The following is an 18,591-nucleotide window of genomic DNA, read 5'->3' on the forward strand; positions in this document are numbered from 1 at the left end:
CCCATGCCCAAGATAGCTATGTATATGCAAACATTTCAAAACCTGAAAAAATCCAAAATCAGAAACACTTCTGGTCCCAAGCATTTCGGATAAGGGATACTCAACTTGTAATGAGATCTGTCCAATAAATAGAAACGTTTAATGACATTTCCTTTAAAATAGTACTTTTCCAATTGTGGGGCCACAATTAAATAGTTGGTCCATGGGTCAAGACAATCTCTTTTATGTTTTGTTGTTTTGTCTTTTTTTTAACTAAAATAGACTAGAAAAACATCAAAGTTATCACATATAGTAAGGGCAAGTATTCTCTTATAACACTTTTGTTTCAGTTCACACACATACACAATACAATACATGCATATATAATGTATGTACTGGCTAGCAATGAAGTGTCATGGCTTTTAACAATGTTATAAACCACTGATTTGAGAAGTCTGTACATTACTAACTTTATATTTGAATGTTTTTCTGGTATGGATGAATCACTAGAAAAATAACATAATCCCAATGTAAAGCAATTTCAAGGAATAAGCTTCAGGATTTTTTTTTTTTTTTTTTTTGAGACACAGTCTCACTCTCTTGCCTAGTGCTGTGGCGTCAGTCTAGCTCACAGCAACCTCAAATTCCTGGGTGCAAGCAATCCTCCTCCTGCCTCAGCCTCCAGAGTAGCTGGAACTACAGGCATGCAGCACCACACCCAGCTAATTTTTTTCTAGTTTTATTTGTCCAGCTAATTTCTTTCTATTTTTAATAGAGACAGGGGTCTCCCTCTTGCTGAGAGTGGTCTCTAACTCCTGACCTCAAGTGATCCTCCCGCCTCAGCCTCCCAGAGTGCTAGGAGTACAGGCATTAGCCCCCACACCCGGCCAAGCTTCAGAATTAAACCCAGAAGAAAGTTAATATTTTAAGATTTGAAATGAATTTCAAATGAAGGAGGAGAAAAAAAAATCTAGTTAGCTGAGGCAGGCCTGTGCCAAGCACTTTACATACCACAATAAAGTAAGTGCAACCTTCAGTCATACCTTCTTAGAAAACAGATGATGAACTAGACCAGGAATCAAACGCACAAAGGACAAAGGAACACTTACTGCATATCCCAGCATAGCCAGACAGTAGAGAAGTGCCCCCATCCAAGCTTTCTAATAACATGATACCGGCCATTGAAGAGGTCTCCAATTTTCACTGGATGATAGCCACCTTAAGAAAAGAAAAGAAAGGGAAAAAAAAGAATTCAAAATGTCAGAAAAATAGTAACAACATTTCCTCTCTTCCTTCGTCAATTCTTGATGCAATTAAAGAAAGCTCTAAATAATGCAATCAGATTAAATCATGTTTAATTAGATTTTCAATTATATTTTTTCAGGACTATCTTTCATTAAGAGAAAAATGTTATATGAATCCCTATTATTAGGCTTTTTGCTTGTTTTAATTTAAAGAGGCCACGACCACCCAGCACTCTGTAACAGTAACTCAAGGTTTTGTATTTAAATCTAGGTGTATACAATATGCACACACCAGCTCTTCACCTTTACAAACCTATTTTCTTCTAAGCAACAAGTCAGACTCAAATCTTTTTATCGGTACAAGAAAACTCACCAAAATAAAGGATGTTTACTCTGCGTTAGTCTGCATATACCAACAGTTTATGCGTAACTGATACGGAACTGTATAACGTACGTCTTAATTTACCCTCTGTCAGGGCTTCTTGTTCTCACCACTCTTCCTCCAACCTCAAAATCCTAACTGGAAATATCCCTTCTTCAAGCGAAGAAGTCAGGTGGAGTGGGAGAGAGTGTACTTGTTCGAGTGGACTCCTGGGCGAGGTAAGGGTGCCTCACTGGCATCTGGCGTAAGAAGACCTTCACCATGCATTTTTAAGTAAAATAAGCAAGCTACAAAATAGCATGTATAATATGCCATTTTAAGCAAAATGCACAAAAATAGTCTAGGAGGGTAAGAGATTACCAATGGACATCCTGGATATAAAATTACTTTTATTCTACATTTTGTTCTTTTTATCTATCTTTTCAATTTCTTGAAACAATGCTTCTCTACGTTTTTTACTTTGGTGACAGTTCATTGTTTTAAATTAACATATTGTTTCTTTATTGTAGAGATGTTATTTCTCATTTTTTTGCTCTACAGAATTCTTACAAATCACTCAGTAAAGATACAGATGGTTTGTGCCTAGTGTTGAGAGCTCAAAGTAGGTGCAGGAAGTATCTAAACCACATCCTCAATATACTTGTGTTACTCCCAGAAGGCTCTGAGTGATACTTTAAGAAATATTATGAATTTTTACCTTGTGTTAGATTAGTGAAGAAGGAATTTGACCAAATATTGAGTTTCTAAGATTTTTACTCTGTCACCATCTCATTTGCTTTTCCTGGATTTTAATCTCAAAGTTCATAACAACATTTTGGGCTAAAGATATGAACTACATGATAGTCAACTAAAAATAAAACATAGCAAATTATTAAATGGCTTATTACTTAGAAGATTAAACTAAAATGAAAAGAAATGGGCTCTGAGTTTATAGCACAGATTTTAAATCATTAAAATTAACACTAAGAAGGAGGGGAAAAAACCCAAATTATTTACCAGGTCTGAATTAGGAGCACTGTGCTAGGCATTTTATTTTCAAAGCTATGTTCACGAAATAAAAGTAAGCTACAATATATTGCAGGTGTTCCATAGGGAAGCAAGAGAGGGGGAAGGAAGAAGGGAGAAGTTCTGTTTGGAAAATACAAAGTTAAAGAAAAGCAGACTTCTTGGCCGGGCACGGTGGCTCACGCCTGTAATCCTAGCACTCTGGGAGGCCGAGGTGACAGGATCGCTTGAGGTCAGGAGTTCAAGACCAGCCTGAGCAAGAGCGAGACCCCCGTCTCTACTAAAAAATAGAAAAAAATGATTTGGACAGCTAAAAATATATATAGAAAAAATTAGCCAGGCATGGTGGCGCATGCCTGTAGTCTCAGCTACTTGGGAGGCTGAGGCAGGATTGCTTGAGTCCAGGAGTTTGAGGTTGCTGTGAGCTGAGCTGACGCCACAGCACTCTAGCCCAGGCAACAGAGCGAGAAAAAAAAAAAAAGAAAAGAAAAGCAGACTTCTTGGCTATTGGCCTAATGTCTTAACACACAGTGTGAATCTCTAAGAAAATAGAGCATGCTGCATATTTCCAGACATATTTGCTCACAAAACTAATTCTTCAGGGACCTAGTCACATTTTTTAACACCAGCATTTAGGAAACACTGCCTATCTTACTTAATTCTTACAATCACTCTGCAAAGTAGATGGCATTATTTCTACACTGCTACAGAGAATACCAAGTATCAGAGATTTTTAAGTACTAGGCTCAGGGCTACAAACTAGATCTGACTCCAAAGCCCACGTTTTGTCCATCAGTGAGAAATACATTCCAATTTTAATAACTGGAGGACAGTTTCCTGGTCTTAGTACATATGGAACACTGGGTGGCTGAATTAAAAGCTATATACTATATTAAGTGCAAGTTATTGCTAACATTAAAGCCTCTAGATTTAAAAATAATCATGCATAAAAAGAAACCTGTATCATTAGTATATGTTTGAGATTCAAATTTTAAATAGCCAAAGAGTGCATACATGTGAGCAAAAATAGTAGAGCACTACTTCCAGTGTAATCGTAGCATAAGTGCAGAGGCTCCTTTTCTCATGGACTTTGAAAGTTGAACCAAAAAAAAAAAAAAAAATTACTAGCTGAGTACAGTGTCTCTAGAACCCCCAGACAAGCTGAAAATACCTCTATAAGTAGGCAAACCATACAAGAGGGAGGAGCATAAAACAATATTTAAACACAAAGATAAAAATAATTCAAAGTACAAAACACTTAACATGCTTTTGATTTTGAAAATATGACATATATAATTTCAAATCTATATTCTATATATACCCAACTCCTAGATTCCTACAGAAAACAACAGTCTCTTCTGACCATTCATCTTTCATTCCCTTCTCACAGAATGGTAACTTTGTATATAGGGCATCTCCTCTAACACTCAAGCTGCCAAAAGAGTGGAGCACGTCGCCATGCAGCAGGCCACACCAACCTAACCAACACCCGGTAACTCTGCCAGAAACTCCTCTAATTCCCTGGGCTTAGCTAGCTATGTGAGCCATAACCACAGCCCACTGCATTGTCCAGCACACAAGGAATTTCGAGAACGGATGCAGACTGGACAAAGACCCAGACTTTCTTCGGTTCCTTTCCCTGTTCCAAAGGTGTACAGGACAGTAACAGTGCCACACGTGGACCCTGCTGACACCATCCACACAGTGCCAGAAAGGGTTTGGCATCTGGGCATCACCATGATGTAGGGTTTAGGGGACACATCTGTATTTCACAACTTGTACTGTTCAATATAAAAATTATGTATTTATCACTTAGGTTTTTTTTTTTCTTCTTAAAAAACAAACCCTGGATTGGATTACAAATGCAAAGAGAACAAGAATGGACTACTGAGTAATCATTAAGTTCATTGCTCTGGTTTCTTTAACTCCTATGCCTCCAGCACACCCAAGAAAACTATATCTACCCAGACCAGTAATAAGGCTCCAAGAAGAAAATTTTGAAACTCTCTTCCTTAGCTGTTTTGAGAGGCTTGCAGGCCAAAGATAAAGATGACTCCCTTCTCCTTGCCCAGGAAAAAACAAATTCTATTAATAAGAGTTAACCAGAAGTTCAGGAGCCACTGCAGCACACTGAGCTCCATAGAGACAGCACCAGGGCAAGTGAGAGCCGGACAGGCCCTGGAAGACTCTGTGCCTCACTGAGGACAAGTAACTAAACATGGGCAGAGGAGATTCTAAGAAGCTGAGAGGCAAAATGTCATCATACTCATCCTTTGTGGAAACTTGCTGGGAGGAGCACAAGAAGAAGCACCCAGATGCTTCAGTCAACTTCTCAGAGTTTTCTAAGAAGTGCTCAGAGAGATAGAAGGCCATATCTGCTAAAGAGAAAGTTTGAAGATACGGCAAAGGTGGACAAGGCCCGTTATGGAAGAGAAAGGAAAACCTATATCCCTCCTGAAGGGGAAACAAAAAAGAAGTTCAAGGATCCCAATGTACCCGAGGTCTCCTTCAGCCTTAAAAGGTGGTTCTTTGAGACAATGAAAATAATAAACGGCCAGGGTGATGGGGGGGAAACAAAGAAAACACAAATTATCAACATAAGGAATGAGTGAGGTGATGGCACTACATATTTTAAAGACATTAAAAGGATAACAAGGGAATATTATAATTTCACACCTATACACATGAAAACTTTGATGAAATGGAAAAATACCTTAAAAAGACACAAACCACCCAAGTTCCAACAAGAAGAAATATATACCTGAATAACCTTGTATCTATTTTAAAAACTAAATGTATTGTTAAATATCTTCCCATAAAAAATGCACTGGTGTATTCTCCAAAACATTATGGAATCAATACTACCAATTCTATACAAACTCTTGCTAAACAGAAAAACAGAAGAAATACTTCCAATCTCATCCTATGAAGTCAGCATTACTTTGACTCCAAAGACAGGAATTTTCTTTATGACATAGACAGAAAAATTACAGACAAAATTTCAACAAATCAAATCACTCAATATATAAAAAGGATAGTTCATCATAACCAGGTGGGGTTTATTCCAGGAACACAAACTTGCTTTAATATTCAAAACTCAATTGATGTAATTCACCATAATTAACACACTAAAAAGGAAAAACCAGATGGTCAGCTCAACAGAAATAGAAAAAAACATTTGACAATATCCAATATTCATTCCTGATCACAATTCTCAATAAAGCAGGAATAGAAGAATCTCTATGAAAAACCTACAAATAACATCAGACTCAATAATGAAAGAGTGAATACTTTCCTCCTATGATCAGGAACAAGGTAAGGATATCTGTTCTTAACTCTTCTATTTAACATTGTACTGCAAGCTCTAGCCAGTACAATCAGGCAAAATAAATAAAAAGGCATCAAGAGTGGAAAGAAAGATGTAAAAGATCTTTATTCATGGACAAAACTTACATATATATAAAAGCATACATATATATATATACACACACACTTATCTATAAGTAAAAGCTGAAGGTATCTGCAAAAAAGCTACTAGAAATAATAAGTGAATGAAAACAGGTAGTGATCTATATACTGGCAATGAGAAATTGAAATCTTAAATATATAATTTCATAGGGAAATATTTTTGATGCTATTGACAAAGGATGGGAATACCCTGTACAATGAAAACCACAAAACATTACTGAAAGACATTAAAGACCTAAATAGGCCAGGCGTGGTGGCTCACGCCTGTAATCCTAGCACTCTGGGAGGCCGAGGCGGGAGGATAGCTCGAGGTCAGGAGTTCGAGACCAGCCTGAGCAAAAGCAAGGCCCCATCTCTACTAAAAAAAAATAGAAATTAACTGGACAACTAAAAATATATAGAAAAAATTAGGTGGGCATGGTGGCACATGCCTGTAGTCCCAGCTACTTGGGAGGCTGAGGCAGAAGGATTGCTTAAGCCCAGGAGTTTGAGGTTGTTGTGAGCTAGGCTGACGTCACGGCACTCTAGCCAGGAAAAAAGAGTGAGACCCTGTCTCCAAAAAAAAAAAAAAACACCAACCTAAATAAATGGAAACATATGCTCTATTCAGGGGTTGGAAGTCTCAAGATGTCAACTCCCCCCCAAGTTGATTTATAGATTCAATGCATCATCATCAGAATCCCAACAGGCTTTGTAGAAACTGACAATTGATTCTAAAGCTCATATGGAAATTTGAAGCATTCATTTTGTACAAGGTACAAAGGAAATATAGTGAAGAAAGGGTAGAACTTTTCAACAAGTGGTGCTAGAACAACTGTATATCCCATGTCCAAAGGGAAGGAAGGGAATGACGTGGGAGAGTGGAGGAGAAGCGGAAAAATAAAAATAAAAACTTCTGATCCATACCTGGCCTCAAATGCAATTAACTCAAAATGGATCACAGCCTTAACTGTAAAACCCAAAACTACAGAACTTCTAGGAGAAAGTATAGGAGAAAACCTTCTGATCTTGGGTAAAGATTTAAGACACCAGAAGCATAATCCATTAAAGAACCAAGTGATAAACTAGACTTCATCAAAATTAAAGACACTGTTAGAAGAAAATGACATGCCTCAGACTGGGAGAAAATATTCTGAAAAGCATATAACTGATAAGGACTTGTATCCAGTTTTATTTTGTATTTCATTAATTACTGAGGTTGAGCATTTTTTATGTTCATTGTGGCTAGTCATATTTTCACCGTGTGAAATGATTTTGATTTTTCTAATGACTGTTTGTCATTTTATTATCACTCTGCAGACATTCCTTACATATTCTAAACACTAATTCCTTCTTGGTTATACATGCTACAACTCATGCCAATACTCATCACCTCTAAATAAGACCTAGTAAAGCAAAAATGAAAACATTATATGCAGAGATATCAATGAAACCTTTTGATGACTTGCTATTGTTACATCCTCACCACCACTTTCCTTCACTAAATAAAATCATTTAGGACTTACACAACTAATCTTGTTATTTTAATGAAAGGACAACTTTCACTACATTTCAATGTAATGATTATTGTAAAATAATCAACCGAATAAGGCTTTATAACAATCTAGATTTGAAACTAAAAAGAAACTGAAAAGAAAAATAGGTATAAAAAGAAATTCTTGAGACAATTAAGTAAATATAATTAAGAAATGGTTTTAGATGACACAGAATTATTAATTTTCTTAGGTGTAACAATAATATTATGGTTAGATAATAGGAGTTCCCTATCCTTAGATATTTGCTGAGAATTCTTGAAGTGTCATGCTGTTTGCAACTTCCTTTTAAATAATTTACAAAAGAAAAAATGCATGTATATAATAAAGCAAGTAAGATAAAACGTTACCAATTCTTCAACAATGCTAAAACGTTAGCACCCTCCTCAATGGAGGATATGCAGGGATTCACTTTAATATTCCTTCAACAGTTCTATGTGTTTGACAATTTTCCTAATAAAAAGAATATCTTTTTAAAGGAGATGGAGTCTCACTCTATGCCCCAGGCTGATCATCAACTCCTGGCCTCAAGCAGTCCTCCCACCTAAGCCTTCCAAGTAGCTGTGACTACAGGTGAGCCACCACACCCTGCTCAAGAATGTCATTTTTGACTAGTTTCTTGTTCATTCCAAAGGTGCGCTGGTGAAAGGAGCTATTGGTAGAGACTAATTCTAACCAGTGGGAAGGACAAAGGAGGTACTCTACAAGCAGCCAGATAATGCACAAGGGTGGGACCCCAAATTTTCTAAAATGAACTCTAAAAAACAAGTTAATAGGGAAAATAAAATTAAAGGCCTGCTCAAGGCCCACTCTAGGTTTTTGGCATTTATCATCTCATTTAAAGTAAACACTATTGGGATACTTTACCATCATTCCTACTGAACTATTCAGGGGAAAGAGGCCTAACACAATTATGCAGTAGTCCAGTATAGCCCAGGAAGTGAACATTAGACTCAGGATTAGAACTGAGATCTGCCAGATTCCAAAGACTGCAGTTTCATGGTTTAGTATTCACCCCATCAGCTAACATATGTTCCTCTTTTCTCCATGACTAGGATTCTCATATGAATTAAGTGCATGGTGTTGTGAACAAACAAAGAAATAGGCTGGAGTAAAATATAAACTGCAGTTTTAAGTAACAGCTATTTTCTCCGTATAAGATAGGAAAAAATATTGCACGAGTTGGAAATGGATTATCTGTCAATGATTCATAAGAATCTATTGTAACTGGCCTTCATTCTTTACAACCATTCTTTAAGTGCTCTAACTTAGTTTCTAAAACAAATATGAAAAGACATTACTGCTTCAAAATTTTATCACACATACTTCCTAAAATTTAACAGCCATAATCTCTAAATAGTGAAGAATACATTTGTAGCTGATATCAAATAAAAATGCTGAAATCTAAGAAAACAATATTTTCTTCATTAGTAATTTAAAGCACAATTTAAATCTAGGCCGGGTGCGGTGGCTCACACCTGTAATCCTAGCATTCTGGTAGGCCAAGGCAGGAGGATTGCTTGACCTCAGGAGTTCGAGACCAGCCTGAGCAAGAGTGAGACCCTATCTCTACTAAAAATAGAAAGAAATTAGCCAAACAATTAAAAATAGAAAAAATTAGCCGGGCATGGTGGCGTGTGCCTGTAGTCCCAGCTACCCGGGAGGCTGAGGCAGGAGGACTGCTTGAGCCCAAGAGTTTGAGGTTGCTGTGAGCTAGGCAAGAGAGTGAGTGAGATTCTGTCTCAAAAAAAACAAAACAAAAAAAAAAATCCATCAATCTCATTCACTACAATAGAAACTTTAATGATAACCCTAAATATGAAAAGGCATCAGGACTAAGGGTATTTTTAGAAGCAAGCAAGCAATAAGGAAGGTTCTGGCACAGCCATTCCAACTCCCTTCAGATTGGTAGAGAATCAAACGCCGTTAATCAGAGAAACCATTGTTACTTAAAAATTCTTGAATGTAAATGAATCTCTGTTTTTGCAGTCACATAATCCCTACAACGCTAATGAAGGGAAAGCTGCAGAGGGAAAACAGAGCAACAGCTAATACCCCAAGAGACAGAGGAGGATTCCCATCTATCTGCAACCTAAAGAGATAACAAAAATTACTTGAAGGTAAGATAAATACGGTGAATTCTGAAACTATTTTTGCAGTGGGGCTACTAAGATTAAAAGAGAGTCCATTGACTGAACAACGCTGAATATCTGAAATGTTAATAGAAAGGCCAATAAATAACTCCAAACCTTGCCTACTGACAATTACTTGACAAAGGTTTGTGCTTGGATTCAGGAATGCTGACTTGAATGTCAGCACTGGCATTTACTATTGTGACACTCAGCAAGTTAATCTCTCTGGGCACCTGCCCCTACCTCACCCAGAACTACACACGGGTATACATACATTAAGTGCCACCTAAGTGTGTTTGTTGTTGTTCTGCCATTACTCCAACCCATTGTGAATAATGACACAGATTAATAAATCAGCTGGTCAGGATTAAGGGTACTGTCTACAGCTATTTAAAACAGTACAGCTAACTAGCCCAAAGTGTAATGTAACTCATTAGCATAGCCCAATTAGCAAAAAATTTTTGATACTCCTGATATGATGACAAATATCAAATAAAAAAATAAACTCACCTTTTTATTAATAATTTATTCCAATTTAAAATATTCTTATAAGAGAATCAAGACGTTTAAAATTCAAGTTTAATGTCACCTTCCAATAGGTAACAGACTGCTGCTTATTTCTCCACGGTGGGGGGCACGGGGGTGTCTTTCTCTCTGGTAAGCTAAACACCATGTTAAGAGCAGCCCCGTGGAAACGCCACACGGCACAGAACTGAGGCCGCTGGTGGACAGCAGCGAGGGCCCGAGGACTGCCAACCACCACCTGAGAGCACGGTCTTGCAGGCCAGGCAAGCCTTCAGATGACTGCAGCCCAGCTGACAGCTTGACTACAACCTCATGACAGACCCTGATCCAGAACTATCCAGATAATTCACTCAATTCTGGACTCTTGGAAACTATATAAAATAAAAAATATTTGTGTTTTAAGTTGCTAAATTTTGGGGTAATTTGTTGCATAGTAATACAGCTAATGTATTAATAGCTGACATGAAAGTAGCACTAAACAGTATGTGTGATACTCTTGTACTTACTATATTTATTGTAGTAAAGTCACTTTAAGAACACTCACCACTTTACCATCCCCTCATAGGGACTTATAGAAATTTTGTTAGAAAACAATTCTCCATGGGTCTCTTGTAATTCTGCCCATTTTTTGAACAGAGACATTGATGGCCTTTATTCCAGGCTATCTTTCAAAGGTTTCTACAGTAAACAGACTTAGACAATAGCAATGCTATCTTCCTCCAAAGCTGATTTGCTGTCCAGGATAATAATTATCTCCCCCAGCAAAGGGTGGGCAGGTTTGGTTGTAGGTCTTTATAATAGATTAGGGCTTCCTAAGCTAGGAGTTCCTTAGATGTCACACAAACATACACAAGCATCCACCTGGGCCTGCCTCCCCATCACCATGGTTGGTTTGGGAGGAACCAATACAAACATGAAGCTCAAGCTGCCTGCGGTGCTGTTAGTAATGTGGTTCTTTGCCTCTGACTCTGGCGTCTCCTGGCTTCTGCAAGCACCCACGAAACTGTGACAAGTTAACTTGTTAGCCTGCAAGTTAGGTAAAATCTCAGAAATGTCTTGGTTCTTGATAAACCTATCTTTGTCACCAGGAGAGTGGGGAGGACCCTCTTTTTCATCTTATGAAAACTGTCAACTAGTTTTTCATCTTATGAAAATTGTCAGTCTTAGAATTTCTTTTCTTGTTTTGATGACTAAGGAACCCAAGACAAATTTGTAACAATCTCTCAAATTGTACAGATCCCTATTAATAAATCTTATTGTTTTAACCTTAACCTATTATTTCTACTCTATAATTCTTCATCTATTGTATTATGTGTATGTATCTGTAAAATTTCTCAAATTAAATATGTGAAGTGTTAGGATACAAATAACAGCTACTTATCCTTCAGGATAAACTCAAGCAGGACCTACTCCTAGGAAGCATTTCCTGATTTTCCTGGCTGAAAAGTAACTAACTTTATTCCGTGCTTCTCTTATGCACCTCCATAATGCCTCATTAGTTTTATTGTTTATAGACTTCTGCTACAAAACACAATGTAATTTATTTTAGTTATTCATCTTCTCATCTGTCTTCCCCAGGAGAATATATTCTCTATGAGGACAGGGACAGGGCTTTCTTTAGAGACAGTATCCTAAGCACCTAGCACATAGTACCTGGATCGTAACAGGTACTGAATCAACATATGAGAGAGAAAGAGAGCAAGAGCACAAACATGAGTCTGAGATAGGGATGGATGGGAGGGACATTTGTCCTGTTTCCTGTCCTCTGGTAAGGGAGTAGTGGTATATGCTTTACCAGTTCAAAATGTAGGCTAAAATTAAACTCTAAAGCAATATTATGCTATAACAGAAAAAAAGGGGACAGCCCTGAGGAAAAGAATGGACAGAGGAAAATCACAGCAGCAGGAAAGCACATTTATGGTGAAATAAATAGTTCTGCTTGGTGCTAAGAAAGAAAACAAGAATGGTCCACTGGGGTCAGATTGTGAAAAGCCTTGAGAGTTGTGCAAAAGTTTGACTTAATTATTTGTGGGGAAAAAATTTATAAAGTATACCCTTAGAAGATTTCCCTTATGACCAGCCAGGGGAAAATGAACTAAGAATCTAAATGCATCCCAAGTAATATCATATAAAAATACTAATACTGCAAAGAGAATTGCATACTGGAAAAATTATGTTTTATTATACTGCAAAATTAAAATATATAGTACTTAAGGCAAACTGCTAAGAAAGGTATCAAGATGGGATCACATTAGGTTGGTGCAAAAGTAATTGTGGTTTTAGCATCGTTGAAATTTGTCGTTTGATACTGGAATACATTCTTAAATAAATGTGGTTATGTTATACACCATTTAAATGGCACATTTTTTGCTTTACGTTTTTTTGCTAATATTACTTGCTGTTTATTTTGTATCTATTTTAGACTATGGAAATGATGTTAGACAAAAAGCCAATTACATCAATTTTCTTATTCGAGTTCAAAAAGTATCGTAGACAATTCACAACATCAACAACACATCTGGCCCAGGAACTGCTAATGAACATACAGAGCAGTGGTGGTTCAAGAAGTTTTGCAAAGGAGACAAGAGCCCTGAAGACGAGGAGCACACTGGCTGGCCATCGGAAGTTGACAACGACCAACTGAGAGCCATCATTGAAACTGATCCTCTTACAACTACACGAGAAGTTGCCAAAGAACTCAACATTGACCACATTCTACAGTTGTTTGGCACTTGAAGCAAACTGGAAAGGCAAAAAAAGCTTGATAAGTGGGTGCCTTGTGAGCTGACCGAAAATCAAAAAAATCATCACTTTGAAGCGTCATCTCTCTTCTTGTACACAAGAACGAACCATTTCCCGATTGGATTATGACGTGCGACAAAAAGTGAATTTTATATGACAACCGGTGATGATCAGCTCAGAGGATGGACCAAGAAGAAGCTTAGAATTTGGGAAAGCAGTTCCCAAAGCCCAGCTTGCACCAAAAAAGGTCATGGTCACTGTTTGGTGGTCTGCTGCTGGTCTGATCCCACCACAGCTTTCTTTTTTTTTTTTTTGTTTTTTGTTTGTTTGTTTTTCAGTTCATTATGGGGGTACAAAAGATCAGGCTATATACATTGCCCATGCCTCCCCACACCACAGCTTTCTGAATCCCGGCAAAACCACTACATCTGAGAAGTATGCTCAGCAAATCGATGAGATGCACAGAAAACTGCAATGCCTGCAGCTGGGATTGGTCAACAGAAAGGGCCCAATTCTTCTCCATGACACCGCCCAACCACATGTCACACAACCAACGCTTCCAAAGTTGAATAAATTGGGCCACAAAGTTTTGCATCATCGGCCATGTTCACCTGACCTTTTGCCAACCGACTACCACTTCTTCAAGCATCTCGACAACTTTTTGCAGGGAAAACGCTCCCACAACCAGCAGGATGCAGACAATGATTTCCAAAAGTTCATAGAATCCTGAAGCATGGATTTTTATGCTACAGGAATAAACAAACTTATTTCTCAGTGGCAAAAATGTGTTGATTGTAATGGTTCCTATTTTGATGAATAAAGATGTGTTTGAGCCTAGTTATAATGATTTAAAATTCATGGTTCAAAACCGCAATTACTTTTGCAGCAACCTAAATATTTTTTAATATCCTGAGTAAAGCTATCATGGGATCCACAAATATTAAAGTACAATAATAGCTGCTGACATTTACAAAGCTAGAATCAGATTCTCAACAAAGAAAATTAAATAAATACAAATAAGGATTTTTTCCTGCTTTTATGACCCATTATCTTTCTTGTCATTTTGGTGCTATAATTTTGTAGCTGCAGCAAAATTTTTCTAATATACTGATGTTGACATTTGTATTTTACTAGAAAAGACCCTTAAGAATGATAGAGCCCACAACAGAAATGCAAATCACATTCTGGAGAAAGCCAGTAATTAAAATCCTAATTTATATTCTAGAGTCTAGAACACTCAGAATCATTTCTCAATCCTCTAAGAGTGCTTTAGAACACAACATTTTAAATGCACTTAGGTGAAGGTAAGAATACCAAAACGAGCAATGGTTAACATCAGATCATAAATGACTAATGGCTGTTTTTAAGAGGCTGTATCTAGGGATTTACTTGACTCTAGTTTGGGTCACAAGCTTTTTTCTTATACATACACATATAACTAAGTGCTCAATTTCACTGAACGTATTTTGAGTACATTGATACTCTCCAAATCTCAGATTCCATAATTAAAAGAGTTAATGAACACATTTTTTTATCCATTACCAACATTTTTTTGTTATTTTTTAAATATATACTGCCAGACGCAGCCATTTCTACCTTCGGGTATCTTTGACAGAAGAATTCAAACCACTCCTCCAAAAAATATGTTATAAAATTTACCCTTAAAATGAAAAACCGTCTATGGAAAACAAATATAGATTCTTTTAAGTCTAGTTATTAAGTGTATAGTTAAGATACTTACTTAATAGTATGCTATAAGCTAAGTACTGCAGAGGAATGCTACGGGTTTCATTTTTCAGGTGTAACTTTGTCTCTTTACGAAATCAGTCTCTATGTCTATGCCCCTTCATTGATTTTGGTTGCTAGAATCTTTTCTTTATTTCCCCCTTCCTTCCTTCTTTTTTTTTTTTTTTGCAGATTCCCCTGAATGCTTATGAAAACAATATTCCCTCAGTGGTTGCAAGTATGTAACAGTTTATATAGGACTTTTATAACTGAAGTCAGTTTGGCTGGATATAAAATCTTTGGCTCACATTTTCTTTCCTTGAGTATGTTTTTTGGCTTAAAGTTTTGCCATACAAAAGCTTAATGACAATCTGATTTTTCCCCTGGTAAGTCATGTGGTCTTTCTGCCTAAGAATTTTACCACTACACCTAGCACACTAAGGCTAGAATGTTTACTGGGACTTTGTGCTGATTTTTATATTTTTTTCTGTCTTATTTTTCTTAACCTTTTCTTTACTTGTTTTATGGGCATAGGAGGCGTAAATAGGCATTACATGAGGTCATGAAAGGGGCTTTTCTCAATAATAAAGAAAATGAGGTTTTAGTACATGAACTTGGACATTGTTCATAATCTACTCAAACACTCTGGGCTTATTTCTTGGTTCTTAATTATGTTCTGGATAAATAAAACTATGACATATTGAATTATGAACTGGAGAAACATAACTGATCTTAGAATGAGAAAGTCTTATTTGGGTGAAAAGTAGAGTTCAGAAATCAGAATCCATTTGAAAAATAATGAGATTTCTGTTACAACTAAAAAATAAATTATTTTAGTAACTAAAAAACTTTTAAAATAAAAAGAACTAATGGCCGGGCGCGGTGGCTCATGCCTATAATCCTAGCACTCTGGGAGGCCGAGGTGGGAGGATTGTTTGAGCTCAGGAGTTCGAGATCAGCTTGAACAAGAGTGAGACCCCGTCTCTACTAAAAATAGAAAGAAATTATATGGACAGCTAAAAATATATATAGAGAGAAAAATTAGCCGGGCATGGTGGTGCATGCCTGTAGTCCCAGCTACTCAGGGGGCTGAGGCAGGAGGATCGCGTGAGCCCAGGAGTTTGAGGTTGCTGTGAGCTAGGCTGACGCCACGGCACTCTAGCCTGGGCAACAGAGCAAGACTCTGACTCAAAATAAAATAAAAAATAATAACAAATTAAATAAATAAATAAAGAACTAAGAAAGCGGCTCCCTATTTAAAAGTAAAAGCCATAATTATCCACACTAAGACCTCCAAATATAACTAAAAAATTAAGTTCCTTCAAGAAATCAAGACCTGTTGTTGTTTTCAGGCTCCTACTGTTGCTGAAGTACAAGGGTGTATCACAGCACATAGCAATGTCTGACTCAACCATGCAACTAAAGGCATGTTTCCCAGATGTATGTTACATTCCCTTGTAAAAAACGATGCATAAAATATAGCAAATTATCCAAAACATAAATTATTTCAATGAAATTCTCAATAATTCTTTATAAAATGAGAAAAAGAACAAAAGTTTTCGAGATGAACTGACTACAAATGCGTAAGTAAAAGTTCCTTGATATATATGTGGAAAACAAAACTGATTTTTGAGCCTCATTCCAAAGCTCCACCTAGTTTAATAATCCAAGAATAATTCATGCTTTCCAGTTTAATCACCATCAGAAAGCCTAACTCGTGCACCAACTTGTGCATACTCCTTCCTGTGCTAGGCACCCAGCACAGCAATTTCGACATACTTAGTAGACTTTAGGCTTAGGACTTATAATCCATACCAGATGAAAATAGTAGTAAATTCATTTATGTCCTAGGAAAAGCATTTAAATGACTACACCTACACATAACTGTAATTATACATACTTGAAGAAAGTCTGCTTCATCCTTTTATTAATTTCTTGTGGCCGTATTCTGACAGACTGTGCCTCCCAGGAAGGCCACAACACTATCTCCCAAACCACCTGCGCTTCTAGAACCTTGATCTTCTATGAAGAAATGGACTCTAATTCCCCGCCTCACGAATCTCAGTGAGCTTCTGATGTGCTTCTAAACAACAGAATGCAGTGCAAGTGGCTGTGGAATTTCTGAGGTTAGGTCATAAAAGGAACGCAGCTTACACTTTGCAAGGTGTAGGTTTGCTTTTGGAACTGAGTTGCCAGCTCAGAAGTCTGACTACCGTGAGGCCACCACCGCGCTGTGAGGAAGCCAAGCCTCGTGGAGAGGACATGCGTAGGTGCTCCAGCCAGCAGTCCTGGTCGTTTACCCTTCTAGCCCAGGGCCAGACACGCGTGCTTGCAGATAATTCTAGTTCCAGGCCACTCGGTCAACTCAAGCCTTTGTGATGTCTGAGCTGAGGCCCCAGATATCACGAAGCAGAGAGGCAAGCCATCCCAGCTTTGCCCTTTCTAAATTCCTAATGCATAAAATTATGAGCAAAATTAAAAGGTGGTTCAAGGCTGCTAAGTTTGGGGATAATTTGTTACACAACAATATTAACCAGAACAGTCCTTATTCTGTTCAGCACAACGACTATGCAAAACCTCCCCCACCGTTCTGCAAGAAAGATACGCCCTCAATCTTTAAAAAAACTGGCTCACTATCTCCAAAAATCACTTATTTTAATTCTTTTCTTACTGGCCTTCTGACTTCTTCCCAGATTTCTCCTTTTCTGCCTAGAAATATGCTCAGATATCCCATCCTAAAAAAATTTTTCCTTGCCCATATCTGACCCCACGCCCTATAAGCTACAATCATTTCACTGCTAAATTTCACCAAAGAATCTGTTCTGCTTATACATCCTCCCCTTGACGTCTACACTACCCACTGCTGGCCCCAGCAACAGGTCACTAGAGACCCTCCCCACAGGCAGTGCATGGGCCTCTCAGCCTTTATCCTACAGAAACTGTGGCTTAACTGAATGCTGCTATTATTAAATCCTCCTTTTCTGAAACCTCTTCTTTTATGCCTCAGACCATGTAGTCTTAGAAAGAACGCCACCATCTCAGTATTATATGGGCAAAAATTACTATTGTCCAGGCAAGGACTTTGGTCTGGGTGTCTGAGAAGACATTCATGTTTAAAGATTCATGATGAACATTGGTGTACTAAACAGAGCTGCAGCAGCTATCGGGAGGATCAATAAAAGGTATAAAATAGGTAAAACTGTCTTTAATAAGAATAGAATTAGATAAGCAAACAAGTCACAAGAAAAAAATAAATGTAAAAGGACAAAAGAGAATAAAGCGTACTGAAGATGTGATTGCTGGTAGGAATGTAGCCACTTGGGAAAACAGCCTGGTAGCTCCTCAAGAAGTTAAACATGGGGTTACCATAGGACCCAGCAATTCCACTCCTAGATCTATACCAAGAGAAATGAAAACAAATGTCCACTTTAACTCAAATACAAATGTTCACAGCAGCATATTCATAATAGCCAAACAGTGAAAACCACCCAACTGATAAATGGATAAATAAAACATGATATATCTAGACAATGAAATAGTATTCAGCATAAAAGGAATGAAGAACTGATACATGGTACAAGAATGAAACCTGAAAACATTATGCTAAGTAAAAGAAGTCAGATACAAAAAGGCACATATTGTATGATTCACATGTTTACATGAGATGTCGAGAATAGATAAATCCCTAAGGACAAAAAGTAGATTAGTGGTTGCCAGGGGCTTGAGGAAGGGAGAATGGGGATGGACATATGTTTCCTTCGGGGGCGAGAAATAGTGATGACAGTTCTGTAAATATATTGAAAATCACTGAACTGTACCCTTTAAAGTAGAAAATGTTATATATTTGAATTATATCT

The 18,591-nt window shown here is 37.4% G+C and overlaps 1 protein-coding gene across 8 annotated transcripts in view; it reads right to left on the reverse strand.

Annotated features, from left to right (window-relative positions):
* SRPK2 (SRSF protein kinase 2) overlaps positions 1–18,591 on the reverse strand; it is a 222,111-nt gene that overhangs the window by 46,443 nt on the left and 157,077 nt on the right. For all 8 annotated transcript variants that reach the window (XM_069461365.1, XM_069461373.1, XM_069461368.1 and 5 more), the window contains one exon: positions 1,089–1,197. In XM_069461365.1, the coding sequence (XP_069317466.1) occupies positions 1,089–1,197 (109 nt within the window). The remainder of the gene's footprint in view (positions 1–1,088; positions 1,198–18,591) is intronic.

Source organism: Eulemur rufifrons, chromosome 29 (genome assembly GCF_041146395.1).
Source record: "Eulemur rufifrons isolate Redbay chromosome 29, OSU_ERuf_1, whole genome shotgun sequence".
Taxonomy (NCBI): Eukaryota; Metazoa; Chordata; class Mammalia; order Primates; family Lemuridae; genus Eulemur; species Eulemur rufifrons.